Source organism: Cordyceps fumosorosea, assembly GCF_001636725.1.
Source record: "Cordyceps fumosorosea ARSEF 2679 chromosome Unknown scaffold_3, whole genome shotgun sequence".
Classification (NCBI taxonomy): domain Eukaryota; kingdom Fungi; phylum Ascomycota; class Sordariomycetes; order Hypocreales; family Cordycipitaceae; genus Cordyceps; species Cordyceps fumosorosea.
The window spans coordinates 357,562-373,048 of record NW_017387303.1 but is presented as its reverse complement, the minus strand read 5'-3'; the positions used below and the strand labels follow the sequence as shown (position 1 = coordinate 373,048).

Sequence of the window (15,487 nt, the reverse complement as noted above, 5' to 3'; positions counted from 1 at the left end):
GGTCTGTCTTGGCTGATGTGTGCGGCTTCGGAATGTCCTGGGACTGCGGCCAGGCATGAGAGTCCCATTGAATCTGAAGAATAAAAGATTATGTAATCTAATCTGTGGACAGGTCAAGTTCTACAGGGTAGTTAACAGCCCCTGGTCTAGATTGGGAGAATTCCATGGAAGTCACCTTTTTTTTTCTACGTGGACGTTATGAGCGATTCACTGAAGAAAAAAATAGAACACCATTGACTGACTATATCCCTTGCTCAGGGCCTAACTTAATCTCATCTCTATCACGGCTCTAATATTACCTGCAACCACAAGCCCAGGCATTCCAGTTCTCCGCCACTGACCTCCTGTTCCCCGTTACCCACCGACGACCTCAACGAAGAAAAGGAAGAGAAATAACGAATTGGTTCAGCAATCGGCAACAATCAACTCAAAAGGTGTAACAAAGAAATTGGTTCAGCAAGCGGTCTGGTGCGCCGTAGCGGTCTTCTTGCAAAAGCACAGGCAGACACCTTTGGTTCTGCGACTTGACACTGGTAGCAATCATCTGGACGAAATGGAAAACAAAGTCAACGGCACCACTGGCGCCAAGTTAACCAAGGCCACAACTCATTCTTGAAGTCCCAAGTTGTCTCTAATGGAAGCCAAATCTTGCTCCGTTTCCGGGCTGTCCTCCGACGACCCTTGCCGGACTCTGCGCTTCGAGGGTGCGCCGCTGTCAGCGGATGAACTGCCTTGTATCCTCAAAGAAGCATGAGGCCAGGGTTTTTTCGTATTTCAGCGCATCGAGACCTTCCTCGGTCATGACAGTCAGGAGGGCCTGACTGTAGGTAATCAGCCCTTTCAGTGGCGTAGCAGAAATCTTGGCTTGTTTCTTTTGCTCGCCCTCGATGTGGGCGAGCTTGCCAAGTCTCTCTCGGAAGTCGAGTGTTTCTACCATTATGACACTGGCGGGAACATGTGTAGCTGAAGAACTGGATCGTTCTTTCGATCTGGAGGGGCACTGCTTGAGGACATGTCGTCTTTCAACAGGTTGAGAAAGATGAGTGACGTGGATCAAAAGAGGTCTTTAACAAGCTAGGAAGGATGGGAGATGGGTTGAGAAGGATGACCTAGTAAGTCTGGGGGGGCACGTCTTGTTAAATATTCGCCAACGGGAGGGATTATTGTGAATAAGTTAACACCCGTGGAGGGGGTTCGTCCTAACGAAATGGCGACTGAGACAAAGATCTGGCCCCATGAACTGCCTCCCATCTTTTTTCAAGATGACATAGTGCCAGACATGCACGTTCCACCACCACTTACGAGCGCCTCCATTGCTGGTTTTGGCGACAATACACCGCTTGTGCGTAAAATACTCCAAGTGTATCAGCACATTCCAGTGCCTCCAGATCTGAAGATGCCATGCTCCTGGAGTCCCACCGGCGAAGGAAGCATGTGCGCAACATTGTGGATGCACAGCTTGTTGTACACCATGAGCGCCGAGGCATTGGAGTTCCTGATTGAGAATCCCAATATGATTGAGCGCGTGTGCGACAATGCAAAGCCCTTCCTATTTCTAGGTTCCAACCACGAGAGCGTAATGCACTACAGCCCGCATCAGAATGTCTCTTGGCAGACAGTATACAGCCCGTGGAAAACAGGCGTCTGTCTACCCCCTTCTATGCATGTCCGAGACGTCGGCTAATCATTTCGAGTTCTTGCAGGTTGGGCTAGGCTGTATATGCGCCATATCCAAGAAGAGGGGTTGCACGAGGCTGACCTCCATCATCCCACCGTTCACCATGTGCAGCCCTGGCGCGCAGAAGCTGCTCGACGAGCTCAGCTTCATACCCGGGGCCATGTTCTGCAGCGACATTGCTGAACGCCTCAGAGCCCTGCTCCGCTACGCAATGCCCCGAGCGGCTGAGAACCAGATCATGCTCAGCCCCTACCTACGCGCGATATTCGACGACGGGTACCTAGGTCTACCTACACCCTCAACATAACGAGGTCTAAACCCAGAGACAGCCAGTTCGGCACGTACACCAAGTGTTCCGTGCATTTCTCCGTGCACTGGATGCCAATGTTCCGCATGCACCCTAACACACTCGTCGGAGGCGACACGAACCGTAGTCATCTCGAGTACATACTCGAGCTAGACCAAGGGTACCTGAAACTCAGAGATATGGTGCTCGAGACGGATGCCGTCACGAAGGAAACCATTCCCAACGGGTACCAGTGCTCCGTAACACATCATAATTACCAAAACGCGGAGAACATGTTTGTCCTGCTTGCCTTTCGCTGGTTGATAACCATGGCTTCGTGCCTGGCGGGATCGATGGGAATAGGAACGGATCGGGAGGATATCTCAACAGAATGGGAGGAGATTATACGATACGAAAGTGAAAGCGAAAGCGAAGAGCAGACCAGTCCAGTGCAGCCAAACACTATCCTCACTATCACCACTCTCGTCGCTCTCGTCGCTCTCGTCGCTATCATCACTAGGTAGAGGACCGCGGCGATAACGCGGAATCGCACATTTGATCTTCATAGGGAAGATACTTTTAGCCAGCACGATAGAACAAGACGTATCTCGGAGACGTAGAATTGATTCGATTGTTTAGGAAGCTTGCCTATTCACAGAGCGCTGTGTGTAGCACACGAAACTTGGCAGTTTTCTCAACCCACCAGTGCACAAATCCTGTACATCACACGTCACGTCATGTTCGAATACTTTTCTGCTAGCATTACACATTGACTGGATCCATTGACGCTTATTTGACTCTCAAACTATATACAGACGCCACCTTCCTCGCAGGCACGAAAAAACGAAAACAAAAAACACCTTCCCTTGAAATTTCGGCCTCAACGCCCAGTGGAAACCTCAGACATAGCTTGATTGCGCGGGACTGCTGTCAAGTTGTCGAGGGGAAAGAAAACGAGAGAAAAAAAAGGTCAAAAAGTGTACAGGTTGTGGATGTGTCGAATGTGCGCGTATGCTTTGTCTTTTGTCCCTGTTGTGACAAGATGCCTTGGTTGTGAATTATTCCGTCTATATGCATGGTGCTTCAAAGGGAAAGGGGGGACAGGAAAGGAGGAAACGAAATGCAAGTAGATGCTATTGCTGCTGCTTGGTGGTCCAAATCGACTCCGAAAAGTGTATGCCGAGAGATGTATATAAAAGAAAGAAACGTTGCCCTGGCTGAAACACAAAACTCCGAAAATGCCACGGTCCTGATCGTGCACAGGTCTCGCTCATGGACGCATACCCCACTGAGGCTTGAGCTGGTCGCCGAAATTGCTCGTGGTGAAGACAGTATCGCCAGGCAGACGGCTGACACGGCCGGCACCACTTCTGATGGCGTCAAGCTGCACAGCCGAGATGCCACTGCGGTTGCTTCTGATGCTGCCTGCATCGCTCATGTCACTGTCGCCCTTAAACTTCTTGGGCGGCGCAAAGTCGAGGCCGGTAAACGTCGACGACTTGCGGAGCAAGTGCGGACTAGGGAGGGCAGCGAGTTCGTCAAAGGCCGTGACGAGAGGAGAAGCACCGGCCTGACCTGGCTTGTATGGACGCCGCTCACCCAAAGGACTCTGGCTACGCCCAGCAGCTTGGTCTTTGAACAGTTCCGGTGGTGCAAAGTCCATGGCGTTCAGGAGGGCCGTGTCGTCCCTGAGCTTGGAGGGGGTGGGTAGCGTATTGAGAGCGGCTGGTGGCGGGAGCCTCTTCTTCGGTGGCTGGCTGAACTGACCATGCGAGCCAGCGCGCATGCGGCCACGTCCCCCGGGCAGGCTCATGCCACCTACAGAACCCGGGCCACGTGGTCGTCCAGGACCAGTAGGACCCCGACGGGCACCTCCAGGAGGCGGTGTCATGGCGCGGCGAGTAACCGGCTGGGCGTACGGCATGACAAAGGCATTGCTGTCGGCATCGTAATAAGCAGCGTCGCCGAGGTAGCCAGCGTTGTAGTCGTCGTGAGGCTCTGCCTGGCCAGGCAGAGGCGGGGCATCGGCATAATCCTCAAAGTACTCCTTGTAGAAAGATCGAATACGGTTGGCGCGGTACTCTGGGTCCTCAGACTGCGTGACTTCCGCGGGCGGTAGGGGCACGACACCAACGGACAGTCTCTTGGTCATCGTCTGTGGAACTCCTAAGCCTTCATCCATGTGGCCTTGCTGCATATCATTAACCACATAGTTCGTGTCTTCATAGTATTCTGTTGTCTGGATTTGAGGGTAGGGATCGTTGTGGTCATCGTGGACTACATGGCTGTTGTCAATGGCGTGGCCATGCATCTCTTGCGTGGGCAGTTCGACGTCGAGGCCCAGACCCCGGCTTTGGGGGTTCTGATGACTAGCATCATCACTAAGCTGGGCGACTCCAATACTGGGCTCTTGATCGACGGTCCCAGGAAGCTCAAAACGGAAGTTATTGTCGACGGGAAGACCGGTTTTGGGATCTTTGGCAAGAGCAGCGGGAGGAGAAGGAACATCGGGCATTTCATATATGCTCTGATCATCCACGTGAGCCTCGTGAACAGTGCCAATCTCGGGGACGATTGGCTGAACAGGTAGATTCTTGTTGGGAAAGGAGGTTGGCGCGTCGACATGTGCCATATGCGCAGGCTGCGGCTGTGTTGGAGTAGCAAATGGGTCTGTCGCAAGAGGGGACTGCGGCTTGGAGTGCGAGCGAGGAGGAATGTTGCTGCCAAAAGACTGGCGTTTGCTGCTGATGGGAGAGTACGGGTCTCCGGGAAACGATCGAATAGAGGAGCCATCGCCACCGGAGTAGAGAGGCACGGTGTGGTACGGATCCTGGCGGTTGTGGTACGACTTGGCCAAGGAATGAATCGACTCCTTCGACTGGTTGAGATCCGGCGGCAACAGATAGGGCGAAGAAAGGTTCATATCCATGGATAACTGACCAGGACGGTGCTGCTGCTTTTCGCCGCCGGCACCAAACATGGCGGTCATTCGCTTTCCCTTGGACGGGGGTTCGTCCAGACCGTAGTCGAGGTCAGTCTCTCGGTATTTGGCGTCTTCCATGTGCATGCGTTTAACACTTCGTCGGTGGAGAATGAAGAACGTGATGGCGGCAGCAACAACAGGAATGCTATGTTCCATCAGCAACGAAGGACAGAGATGTGAATTTTGTCAGATCTTACACAACTCCGAGGGCAATAGCCAAGTTAGTAGCATTGGGACTAATACCACGGCCGCACGTCTCGTTCTTAGAGCAAATTCGGTCATCATCCGATCGGCGGACGATCCGGGACAAGAGACTGGGCATTTCCGAAGCGACTTGGCGAGCCAAGTTGCTGTGTGGATGGCTGGGCGGTGAAGCAGCGCTGGGGCTGCGTTGTTGATTATCCATGGCGAATAGAGCTCAACAAAGTAAGCTATGAGTGGTAGGATAACGAAGGGTAAATTAGACCAAGACTCGAGCATACATTCCGGGCGATTGGGGTGAGATTGAAGACGGAGACGGAAGACGGAGAAAAAGAGTGTCGTATGCTCCTCGTCAGTTGCTGAGAGCTGAGTGTACCACCAGGAACGACGTTTGTGGAAAGGGATCGGTGAAACGAGGGCGGATATCAACGGCGAAGATTCGATAAAAAAAAACAATGTGCCGTAATTATGGAAAGAGCAGACTCGTCCAAAAGTCGGGCGGCGGGTTTCGAGAATCGAACGGCTTTGCCGTTTGGTGAGAAAAGAGTGCACGATGTATTGGGCTGGACCGAAGCGTGGGTGGGCTGTTGCAATAGGTAAGGAATGACTGGAGTCTGAGTAAACAAGCTACCGGAGACAAAGGGTTTGAACGATCTAAAGAGTGACTGAAAAGAGCGTGAGGGACAAAGACGAGAAACCACAGGACCACGAGCCCGACCTGGAACGAGATTGCTAGAGAAGAGGAAAAGAAGGGAAGGAAAGGGAAAGAGAAGTCTGCTGAATGAGGCTCACCAGTGGAGAGGGGGAGGGCGATGTGAGGAGAGCCGGGGTGAGGAGGGATTGGATTGGGTGGGAAAGGAACCTGGAAGAGAATGGGCGAATTTGCCAGGGGCGGGCTCTGCCTCTGCCTAGTCAGGTACCAGCAGCGGGCCGACAAGGGGAAAATACAGGGCACTGAGCGCTATACCTGACAGCTAATTTAGCGTCGTGGAGCGCCGGAATTGCCAGCATTACAGGGCGCAGGTCGCCGGGTGGCCCACTGGATGTTGGACAAAAAAGGTACCGCCGTCACCTCACTTGTTGGTAAAGCTAGAGCGGGTGGGTGCCTGAGGCTAGATCCAAAGCGGAAAGGCACCAAACGGCCTGGCGCTGGGAACCACAAACTTGACCTACGAATGAGGCCTCGAGGACCAGTACCAGCCTGGTCGTGCGTGTGTTCCAAACAATGAGGACAAAACAGAATAAAAGAAAGAAAAAAAAATAATGGTAAGCGGGGGGGGGGGAGAAGACAAGACAGGGCAGGCCGACAAGCGACGGCGACAAAGGGCCGCACTATTAACTAGTACCAACCTAGGGGCGACGGCCGGTGTACATGGCCATACATACCGTACCTTGACCGTCGACATGACCAGGCCATCGCTTTTTTTGCAGCATGTTTAATTGGCGATGGGCCCTCTTTGTTCCTGGAAGCCTGCCAGGGGGCGGTTACTGGCATCACGACACGGCAGGGATGTGGACGGTTCCCTGATAGGAGAGTCTAGTCGACCGCCAGATCGAACAAAGGCCACGCGAGCCCGGCATTTCCATCAACTTCACAAGTCGGGCATGCAAAGAACCCAGCTACTTCGTATTCTATTCATACAAAAAGACTCCAAGACGAAGCGTGTGGCGTGACTGGCGACACCGCCAGACGACATTGTCCACGGTGTTCCCGGCCGAGTCGAAGGGGGGGGGCATTTGCCGATAAACAATGCAGTCTGCCGTGGCGGCTGTACCTACAAGCTCAGTCAGACTGCCATGCTTTCCAAATCGGAGTTATCCGTATTGCGCCTATCATGCTCGGCATGCCTTTCTTATCGCGGTGCTGCTGATTACCCAGGCAGAGAGGGAGCCCGGCGCAGAAGCTGGCAAGAATGAAGTAATTCTAACTAGTTTATCCCCCAGACTCGATTTTATGCAACAAAGAGGTAAGCTGGTGGGTATCACGGCGGAGGCCATCCCCTTCTTTCCTTCACCGATGCATGAGAAACTAACTGATAAAGCAGCCAATATAAGGGAAACCAGGCTGATGGCCACGGGTTCCTAGGCTCTTGGCGACTGCGATCCAGGCCCTACGACAAAAGTATCGCCGAGATTCCCTCATCCTCTTCCTCCTGCCCCGACTTTTATTTATCCATTTCCCTGAGCATATTTTTATTTTTGGGACCGTTGCGCTCTGCTCCCGTCCCTGATGTAACATCGCCAGGACCATATCTACATCTGCTACACTACGCTAAAGCAGAACCTAGGCACCACCACCGTTCCATCCCATCCAAGGAAGAGCAAAAGACAAAAAAGTCAGGGAAACTAGAAAAGGGGGCGCGCCAACTTCGGCATATTGATTGGCTCCAGGGGGGCAGCAAAGCCCACTGGCTCATGCAGGTACCAACGCCTGGAAAAACGCCAGGGCGCCCATCATCATCAAAGAAATGAGGTGCGTGTGGGGATTGGATGGGGGAAACGAATCACTGGTCATTTCTTTTTTTTTTAACCCTCCAGCTGAGAAGACATGGTTGCTTCTTCGTCTTCTTCGGCTAGCCGGGCCTTGAAGACGACAGCCTCGCCCCGACCGAACCACTGGGCTGGTTGAAAGAAAGGCTGCATTCCAATCTTTAGCTACCAAAAACAAAACGAAACAGGTTACAAAGTTACAAAGTGCAAAAAAGGTGGTTCAGAGTTCTTCGGAATCCAAGCCCCGTATTGTCTTCTCCCCAGCGCGTTGCATGGGCAGCGGTCATATTATTATCCTGTGTCAGTTATACATGGCGACAGGGCCTCATTTCTCTACATTTTTCTTTCTTTTTATTTGATTCAATTGGCATCGGACCATAACTAAAATACTGTACGGGTTAAAATACTGGTGAACATTGCCTTGAAACTGTATACCTACAAGGCCTGCCCTGCAGGATACGAAATAGTTGCGTCGCTCATCAAACATTCCTCCCTTTGACCACTTTTTTTTGTTCATGTTCCTGCCCTGCCCTCCGTCTTTTTTGCTTATTTTGAACCATCAAAATCTCACCAAACCCATGTCTTTGATCTTTTCTCTCTCAAAGTCTTCCGACTGGTTCGCAGGTTACATCCATTCCCACTACCCCAAACTCTACCCGCGCCTCACCCGTCCCGCCCCTACCCAAACGATATCCCAGGTACATTGACCCTCATACGAGCGAGGTATTTTTACTCGTCTTGTCTTCTTTGTTTTCAATTGATTTGATTCTATCAATTCGATACTCAAGCATGCTGGCAACAAACCGCCACAGCCTCGCGTGAGCCCTACCTGGCGCCGGCAGATTCCAGCCGTTCTGGACCCTCCCCACCAAGTTGGCCTCCGAAACCACTCACTTGGTGAAAAAGAGAATCCGCTGCCGGCGTCGCTAACTTGCTCACGTACATACCATTCTCCTCCCCGGCCCTATCGCTAGGTTTGGAAGGAGCGCTGGTCAGGTGCGTTGCATGGCACCGCCAAGCACACAAGTATGGCCTGCAGCTCGCACAGCCTTGCCATCGGCCAGGGACGAAAGACCAGGCTGGTACAGCACGGCCACGTAAATAGAATCCTCATATTGCGTATGGCGCGCGATGACCTTGCACCGTATGCGAAAATAGCAATTGTCCTCCAGGGCAATTCCGCCACTAGCCTACTACTCCCTCCGTGCACTCGTCACCTGGTAGAATTCCGGTGCATACTCCAGCAGCCAGCTCTTCTCTGTCTTGCTCACGTCCCGGATGTACGTCTTGTCGCTGGTCTCCATGACCTCGTGGAAGACGACCCAGTCCACCTTGCGCCCAAAAAGCAGCGAGCTCGGATGCGCGTGGAGCACCGTGCCGCCGTTGACGTTGCGAAAAGTGCCGTCGGCCTGCATCCGCGCCGCGTGCGCAAAGTAGCCCGCCGTCAGGCACTTCAATATCGCCTCCGCCTTGCCAGCCCGGTCGCCGTCATCCTGCTTCTGCTGCTGCTGCTGCTGCGACAGGCTCTCGTCGACGACGATGTTAAACCGCTCCAGGTATCGCTTCAGCTGCGCGCGAATGCTCACGGCGCGCGTCATGGTTCGGAAGTTGAGGTGGTTCTCGTGACAAAACTTGGCCTCCTTCTTGCCGCGCGTGACAAACGCCTGGTACGCGTTGAGGAGGGTGAGGTGGTCGCCCTCCTCGGCGGCAAACTTGCGCCGTGCGCTCTCCATCTGCTTGCGCTCACCCTCGTGGTGAAACCAGACGCTGCTGCCGAGGCTCGTCATGGCCGCAATCGTGAGCAGCTCGCTCAGGCAGCCAAACGACGGCGCCGACAGGAGCGTCTTGGCCATCATCGGCTCGACTGCCAGCTCGGCCATGCGCATGCCCAGTGGTCGCGTGAGCTTGGCGTATTCGTCCAGCGCGCCGAGCGAATACAGGAGCTCGAGTGCCTTGCCGACAAGCTGGGATGGCGGCGGAGACAGAAAGTCAAAGCGCACAATGTTGTCGATACCCAGGGCCTTGAGCTGCAGTATGGTTGGGGCAAGATTCGATCGCTGAATTTCGGGGGGGTTGCTCTGCGCCAGCCCGTTGAAGTCTTGCTCCGTATACAGGCGGAAGCATTTTCCGGGTTTCGTTCGCCCAGCACGACCCGCGCGTTGAGCGGCAGACGCCTTGGATATGGGTGTAGTAGTCAGGGACTCAATGCCGGTCTTGGGGTTGTATGCGCGTAGCTTGACGTAGCCTGGGTCGACGACAAAGACGATGCCGTCGATGGTCACTGATGCTTCCGCGATGTTTGTAGAAAACACCACTTTTCTTGTACCTTCGGGTGGCTTGTCAAATACGTACATTTGCTCCTCTGTCGTCAGACCAGCATAGAGTGGCATGGGCTGAAGAGGACCGTACTTGGCTTCGAGTTCTGGGGCGCGTTCCGAGATAGCCTGGGCTGCGAAATCAATTTCCTCTCGCCCAGTCAGAAACACAAGAATATCGCCTTCGCCTTCCTCTCTGTGTATGTCGACGACCGTCGATATGGCCTTTTCGACATAATCTTCAGCCGGTGCCTCAATATGCATGAGGTCTATCGGGAAAGTGCGACCCTCTAAGCTAACCACTGTTGCTACTTTGCTCGCGTCGTTTTCGTCGGTATTAGTTGGTAACGTTTCGCTGCTGCTGGAGGTGAAAAATTTGAGAAACATCTCCGCCTCTAGTGTCGCACTGCTGATAATGACGCGCAGCTCTGGGCGCTTTTTGCGAATCTTCTTGAGGAGCCCCAGTAAGATGTCTGTACTGATTGACCGCTCGTGTGCTTCGTCGACCATGATCACAGAGTATCTGCTTAGCAGCGGATCAACCAGCGCTTCGCGAATGAGGAGGCCGTCAGTGAGGAATTTGATACGCGTCGATTCGGACGTGACATCCTCAAAGCGTATCGAGTATCCGACCTCTTTGCCGACCTCGCACCCGACTTCATCTGCGACGCGCAAGGCAACTGTCGTAGCTGCGACGCGTCTCGGCTATTGCTCAGCGGGTCAGCAATGTCCTGCTGCGATCGCGATGGTCAACGTACCTGCGTCACACCAATAGCCTTGCCATCGTTGCACCATCCTGCCTGTTCCAGAAACTGGGGAATCTGCGTTGTCTTTCCGGATCCAGTTCGGCCAATGACTATGGTCACTGGATACGTCTCTATCGTGTATAGTAGGCTTTGTCGATGCTTGGCAATAGGCAGCAACGCGGGAGGTTTATGCAATGCGGGTATGAAATTTGCGTCCAGGTCATTTTCCGCCATGATGGTACCAGGTAAGCAGCCGACAATCACAGCTGCACCCGGGTTACCAGATTCAATGAGCCCTTCAATACCGGTAATCCGCTATTGAGCAGCTTGAGGATGAGTCGCATCACGTTGCGCGCATGATAAATTTCTAAAGCCAGAAAAGAAAGCAAATAAAATCCTCATCAACGAGATGCAAACCACACGGGCCCCTAGGGTAGGACGACGTCGTGACCAGTGCCGCGCCTCAGGCAGAAAAAGGACCCACCATCTTGCAACTCTTTCAGCACAAGAGCCCCCTGGGAAGTTGGGATAGCTCTGCCGCTGTTCACAGCTCCATTTCCGTCACTCGTCCAACTACATCTCATAGCCCGAGAATCCCCTCTATTTTGAAGATTCCTCATCTTCCTCATACTCCTCATATTCCGAAGATTCCTCGTATTCCGTCAGAGCATCACATTCAGGTATTCCCGATCCACCTGCGAGGGTCGCGGCCAGCACTGTAGTCCACCTAAGCGCCAGGAGGATAAACATGTCTTCCGCAGACTGGTGGGAGTTGCACACTAGAAAGCGTTCTTGACCCTCGGTGATGGGCTGTTTCGTCTGTGCATCGATCTCACATAGCTTGAAGCTGAACCCCGCGTATTCAGTCAATGTCTCGAGCATGTTATCGATCCACCATTCATCGAGCCCATATCCTTTCATGCGGTGGTTGGGAGTGCCATGGTTCTGCATCCAGTGGACCGAGAAATGTACAAGGTGCTCCTCCTTCTCATCGTCATCGGCGCTGTAGCCCGGCTTGATGCGCTTTGTATGGCGCAGCGGGCGCAAGCCGAGAAAGCCCTCGTCAAAAAGCTCGCCGAGGTAGGGAGTCAGAGTGATGCAGTGTGTGTGGTAGCCGGAGCCCCCCTCTTTCGACTTGAGAAGAGACAGAATGCGTTGAGCAACAGGCTCGGGGAAGAGGACGGAGATCATGTAAGACAGCTCGGTAAGCAGCTGCTGGGCGCCGGGGCTGCCGGTTGCGGTTCGAGGAATGACCTGGGTATGTTGCATTGCGCCTCTCCTTCTTCGAGATTGCGCATGGCAAAGCACTCCGGTAACGATCCTAGACACAATATTAGCCATGTATTATAGGGCCCGAGACTGCGATATCCCATACCGGCGTACTGTGTGCTAGAGGAGCCAGCCGCCACGACTCACGATCGATATGGAATCGGTAGTACCATCCAACGTTCACTCCTGAAACTTTTTTATAGAAGGTTAGCGCTTTCAAGAACATCACGCCAGATACCGCAGCTTGACTTACGGAAGAGAAGAAAGTACTTGGCGTGATCGCACACCTTCTCCGCTAAGCTAGGATTCTCAATTAAGTAGGCCAGCGACTCTTGGCGCAAAGTGAAGAGAAATCCATGAGTCCACAAGGTCATTGTCTTGAAGCCACGGCCCGTGTGACTCCAAGAACACGGTTCTGTGCCGGGAGGCACGGGAGTGTCATTGTAGCGGTTGGCAATGTATTCCACGAAGGGCAGCTTCTCCATGAACAGCGCCTTGGACTGCTTTGTGGGCGGCGGCAGGATGTAGATGCCTGGGACGAGGTCCTCTTCCGGAGAAAGCGGGGTGCACTCGACTTCGCCAGACATAATGTCCATAGCAGCTTGTTGGGAGTGTCGGGTTTCGATGGGTTTGCTGTGGCAGGTGGGATAAGTTATGGTCCCCAAGGCCATCTAAGTAGTCGCGTGGCAGGGCAGAGGTTATCCGGTAGAAGTGACTTTATGCTGTGCAGAATAAATTTTGTTCGTTTGTTCATGGCTGAAGCTATGACAAAGCTTGTTTTGTTGTGTCTTGCTGTTGTATTTACATTAGTACCTATGTATGTATGTATGTATGTATGTATGTATGTATGTAGACATCTATGTAATAAGTTACTTTACCGAGTAACTTATATGGCTGTTGTAAAAAATGGCCGCTCACAGTCATAGCCCCCAGCAGACTTCGCTGCCTGTGCAAGTGCTATATAGGCATCAGCCAACAAACACAGCAGCAATCTTTGGACGATGCTAAACTCCAAAGTCAAAATACTGGGCGCGTCAAAAACATCAAACTTTGAGAATCCTGGGCTTTCAAGGTTAATTAAAATACGAGCTAAAGCTAATGCGCAGCCACACAGATACAAATACAAAGGGAAGAGCCTCCCCGCCTCGACCAACCTTCTCGGCATTCTGGACCTACCTCCTCAAACAACCAACCCAACTACCTACAGACATACAACGGACGTCATGACGGCAACCCATGTTCCCCTCTGCCCTCAAGACGACCTTGTTCCCGATATATATGTGGAGCCACCACTAACTGACTTCTCAAAGGCCGACTTTCTTGAATAGCTTCCCCTCGTGCAGAGGATACTGGGCGTGTACTCGGGGACCAGCTCTAGCAACGGAAAGTGCATCAAGAAGGCTACCTCGTGGATGCACGGCTTGTTGTACTCCTTGAGCAACAAGGTGCTAGAATTTTTGGCCGAGAATTCCGATGCAGCAGAGGTGGTATGCGACGGCGCAGAGTATCTTCTCCTCCATTTTGGCAAGTCATGGTTGATTTTGCATATCTCCTGTAGCAATGCTAACATCTGCTTACCTCAAAACAAGGCTCCAGCATCGATCCTATACAACGCGATTCCCCAGGCGATGAACCCTATTGGAAGCGACATGGCAACTTGCTTAAAGCGGCAGTCAGTCTGCCTGCCCTCGGATTTGTCTGTCCCCCAAATCACTAATAAACCGTGCATTGCAGATGGGGAAAAGATTTCCCAAACAATGTGTCATTTCTAGAAAAAACGGCCCCGTGTGGCCGACCATTTTCTTTCTTGAGCACATGGACTGCTCTGAGGAGACTTGTGAGCAACTGAACGGGTTCGAATGTATACTGGACGTTGTCTTATACCCCCATGTCGCCGAGCGTATTAAACTAAGATTCCCAACCACCAGGCTTTACCTCAGCCCATACCTCGGCCATCTGTTCAACGATGGGTTTCTCGGCCTACGCCCACTCGCCATAAGAAAGGGCCGCGAAGTGGGCAACCAATCCCTATCAACCCAATACGAATACCTCGTGTACTTTTCTGTGCATTGGATGCCCCGGAACACGCTTGATCCGAACTCGTCCGTGGGATGCCCACCGGGTCGCTCTGAAATCGAGCGCATGCTCGAGCGAGGCGGGTACGAAAACGAGGACAGTCTAATGTGTGAAATAGACGCCCTCACTAATCAGCCTATTGTCGACGGCGATGAACGCTTTGTGGAATGTCACAATTATAAACACGCCGACACCAACACCGACGCCGCTGTTGATAGAAGCACTCAGCAGCAGCAGCAGCAGCAGCAAAAATTCCGTCAATAGCAGCCGTCGGCAGCATCGGCAGCAACAGCGCCGCCAACTGCGCTATCAGCTGCGCTATCAACAGCGTCAACAGCGTCAACAGCGTCAACAGCGTCAACAGCGCCGTCAAGTTCTGTATCAACCGCGATACCAGTTGCGATGCAAATTGCGATTTCAAAAGCGTCAACTGCACCGGCAGCAGTGCCGTCCACCACGACACCAAGTGACATAGTGGCAGCAGATCAGCGGCCTGACAGTTGGTGCTGGGAGCCGAGTCGGAACTAGGGTTGAAGGTGCGAAGCACCTAAATGTACTCCATGGGGAGCACTTGTTCAGACTGATGGACGTTCAGAGAAGGCGCCCACATTGTTGATGCTAGTCCGATTTCAGCCCGGCGTTGCAGGCGTAGCCTGTTGCGCTGCAGCTTCAAGAAGCCGTCCATGCGTCCGAACTCTTTGGCATCGACACTGAAGGAGAATGCTTGTTGGAGACAAGCCCGTGGCAGGCATTGTCCTTGATACAAGAGCAAGGGAAAAAAGGTAATATGCCCAACAAAATAAGTCTCATAGAGTCTAAATTAGCTGGAACGTATTCTGGTCGGGAAAGATAGCCGCTGTAGTCACTGCGACAAGTAGTTGAAGCATGCCTGCAATTAGGACTCCTGGGATACAACGACTGACACAGACATGACCTCGTCAACACTTGCTAATATACATATGCCATATCGGTGCATTACACAGAAATCAAGGGTTGCTTTCTACTTGAATACTGAGCACGAGCGCATGGGGTTATTTTCGACCAATAAAAGCGCCAATTTCAAACATCCTGCTGTCAATTTCAACTTCTTTTGCGTCATGTCTCAACTCCCAGGTGAATTACACAGCTTGACTCAAGGGGACAGGAAACGGCGCCTACATCATTGGTTTTAGTCTAATAAAATGGTGTCATTCCCCTCCAAAAAGCAAATACTGCCCTTCAGCCACCTACGTCTATTCGCCAACAAGCATGAGAAACACCAGTGTGCATGCCGCGACACACACGCGCGCACGTCAGCTATCTCACATCGACAGTCAAGGGCGCTGGCAGGGTGCGAGGAGGTCGACCCTTGCCGCAGTTCACAATATCCAATATATACGCCCTCGGGGAGATAAACCGGGCATCAGGAGACTAACGCCAACTAGTCCCCTTCCCGCAACGAGC

At 52.7% G+C, this 15,487-nt stretch overlaps 5 protein-coding genes across 5 annotated transcripts; 1 reads left to right on the top strand and 4 right to left on the bottom strand.

The window, feature by feature from the left end:
- Window positions 1–1,471: 1,471 nt before the first annotated feature.
- Window positions 1,472–2,488, top strand: ISF_01803 (hypothetical protein; the record flags this gene model as incomplete). The annotated part of the gene is made up of 3 exons (XM_018845410.1): window positions 1,472–1,642; window positions 1,695–1,954; window positions 2,008–2,488. 3 exons carry the CDS (start codon window positions 1,472–1,474, stop codon window positions 2,486–2,488), a joined length of 912 nt encoding a protein of 303 aa, XP_018707133.1.
- A 746-nt stretch (window positions 2,489–3,234) lies between these two features.
- On the bottom strand, window positions 3,235–5,353 carry ISF_01802 (hypothetical protein; the record flags this gene model as incomplete). The annotated part of the gene is made up of 2 exons (XM_018845409.1): window positions 3,235–5,092; window positions 5,145–5,353. The coding sequence occupies 2 exons, from the start codon at window positions 5,351–5,353 to the stop codon at window positions 3,235–3,237; spliced, it is 2,067 nt and encodes a 688-aa protein (XP_018707132.1).
- A 3,478-nt stretch (window positions 5,354–8,831) lies between these two features.
- Window positions 8,832–10,933, bottom strand: ISF_01801 (ATP dependent RNA helicase; the record flags this gene model as incomplete). Its single annotated transcript, XM_018845408.1, has 2 exons — window positions 8,832–10,658; window positions 10,712–10,933. 2 exons carry the CDS (start codon window positions 10,931–10,933, stop codon window positions 8,832–8,834), a joined length of 2,049 nt encoding a protein of 682 aa, XP_018707131.1.
- A 366-nt stretch (window positions 10,934–11,299) lies between these two features.
- On the bottom strand, window positions 11,300–12,555 carry ISF_01800 (hypothetical protein; the record flags this gene model as incomplete). Its single annotated transcript, XM_018845407.1, has 3 exons — window positions 11,300–11,953; window positions 12,075–12,160; window positions 12,222–12,555. 3 exons carry the CDS (start codon window positions 12,553–12,555, stop codon window positions 11,300–11,302), a joined length of 1,074 nt encoding a protein of 357 aa, XP_018707130.1.
- Window positions 12,556–14,301: 1,746 nt separating this feature from the next.
- On the bottom strand, window positions 14,302–14,517 carry ISF_01799 (hypothetical protein; the record flags this gene model as incomplete). Its single annotated transcript, XM_018845406.1, has 1 exon — window positions 14,302–14,517. One exon carries the CDS (start codon window positions 14,515–14,517, stop codon window positions 14,302–14,304), a length of 216 nt encoding a protein of 71 aa, XP_018707129.1.
- Window positions 14,518–15,487: the final 970 nt, after the last annotated feature.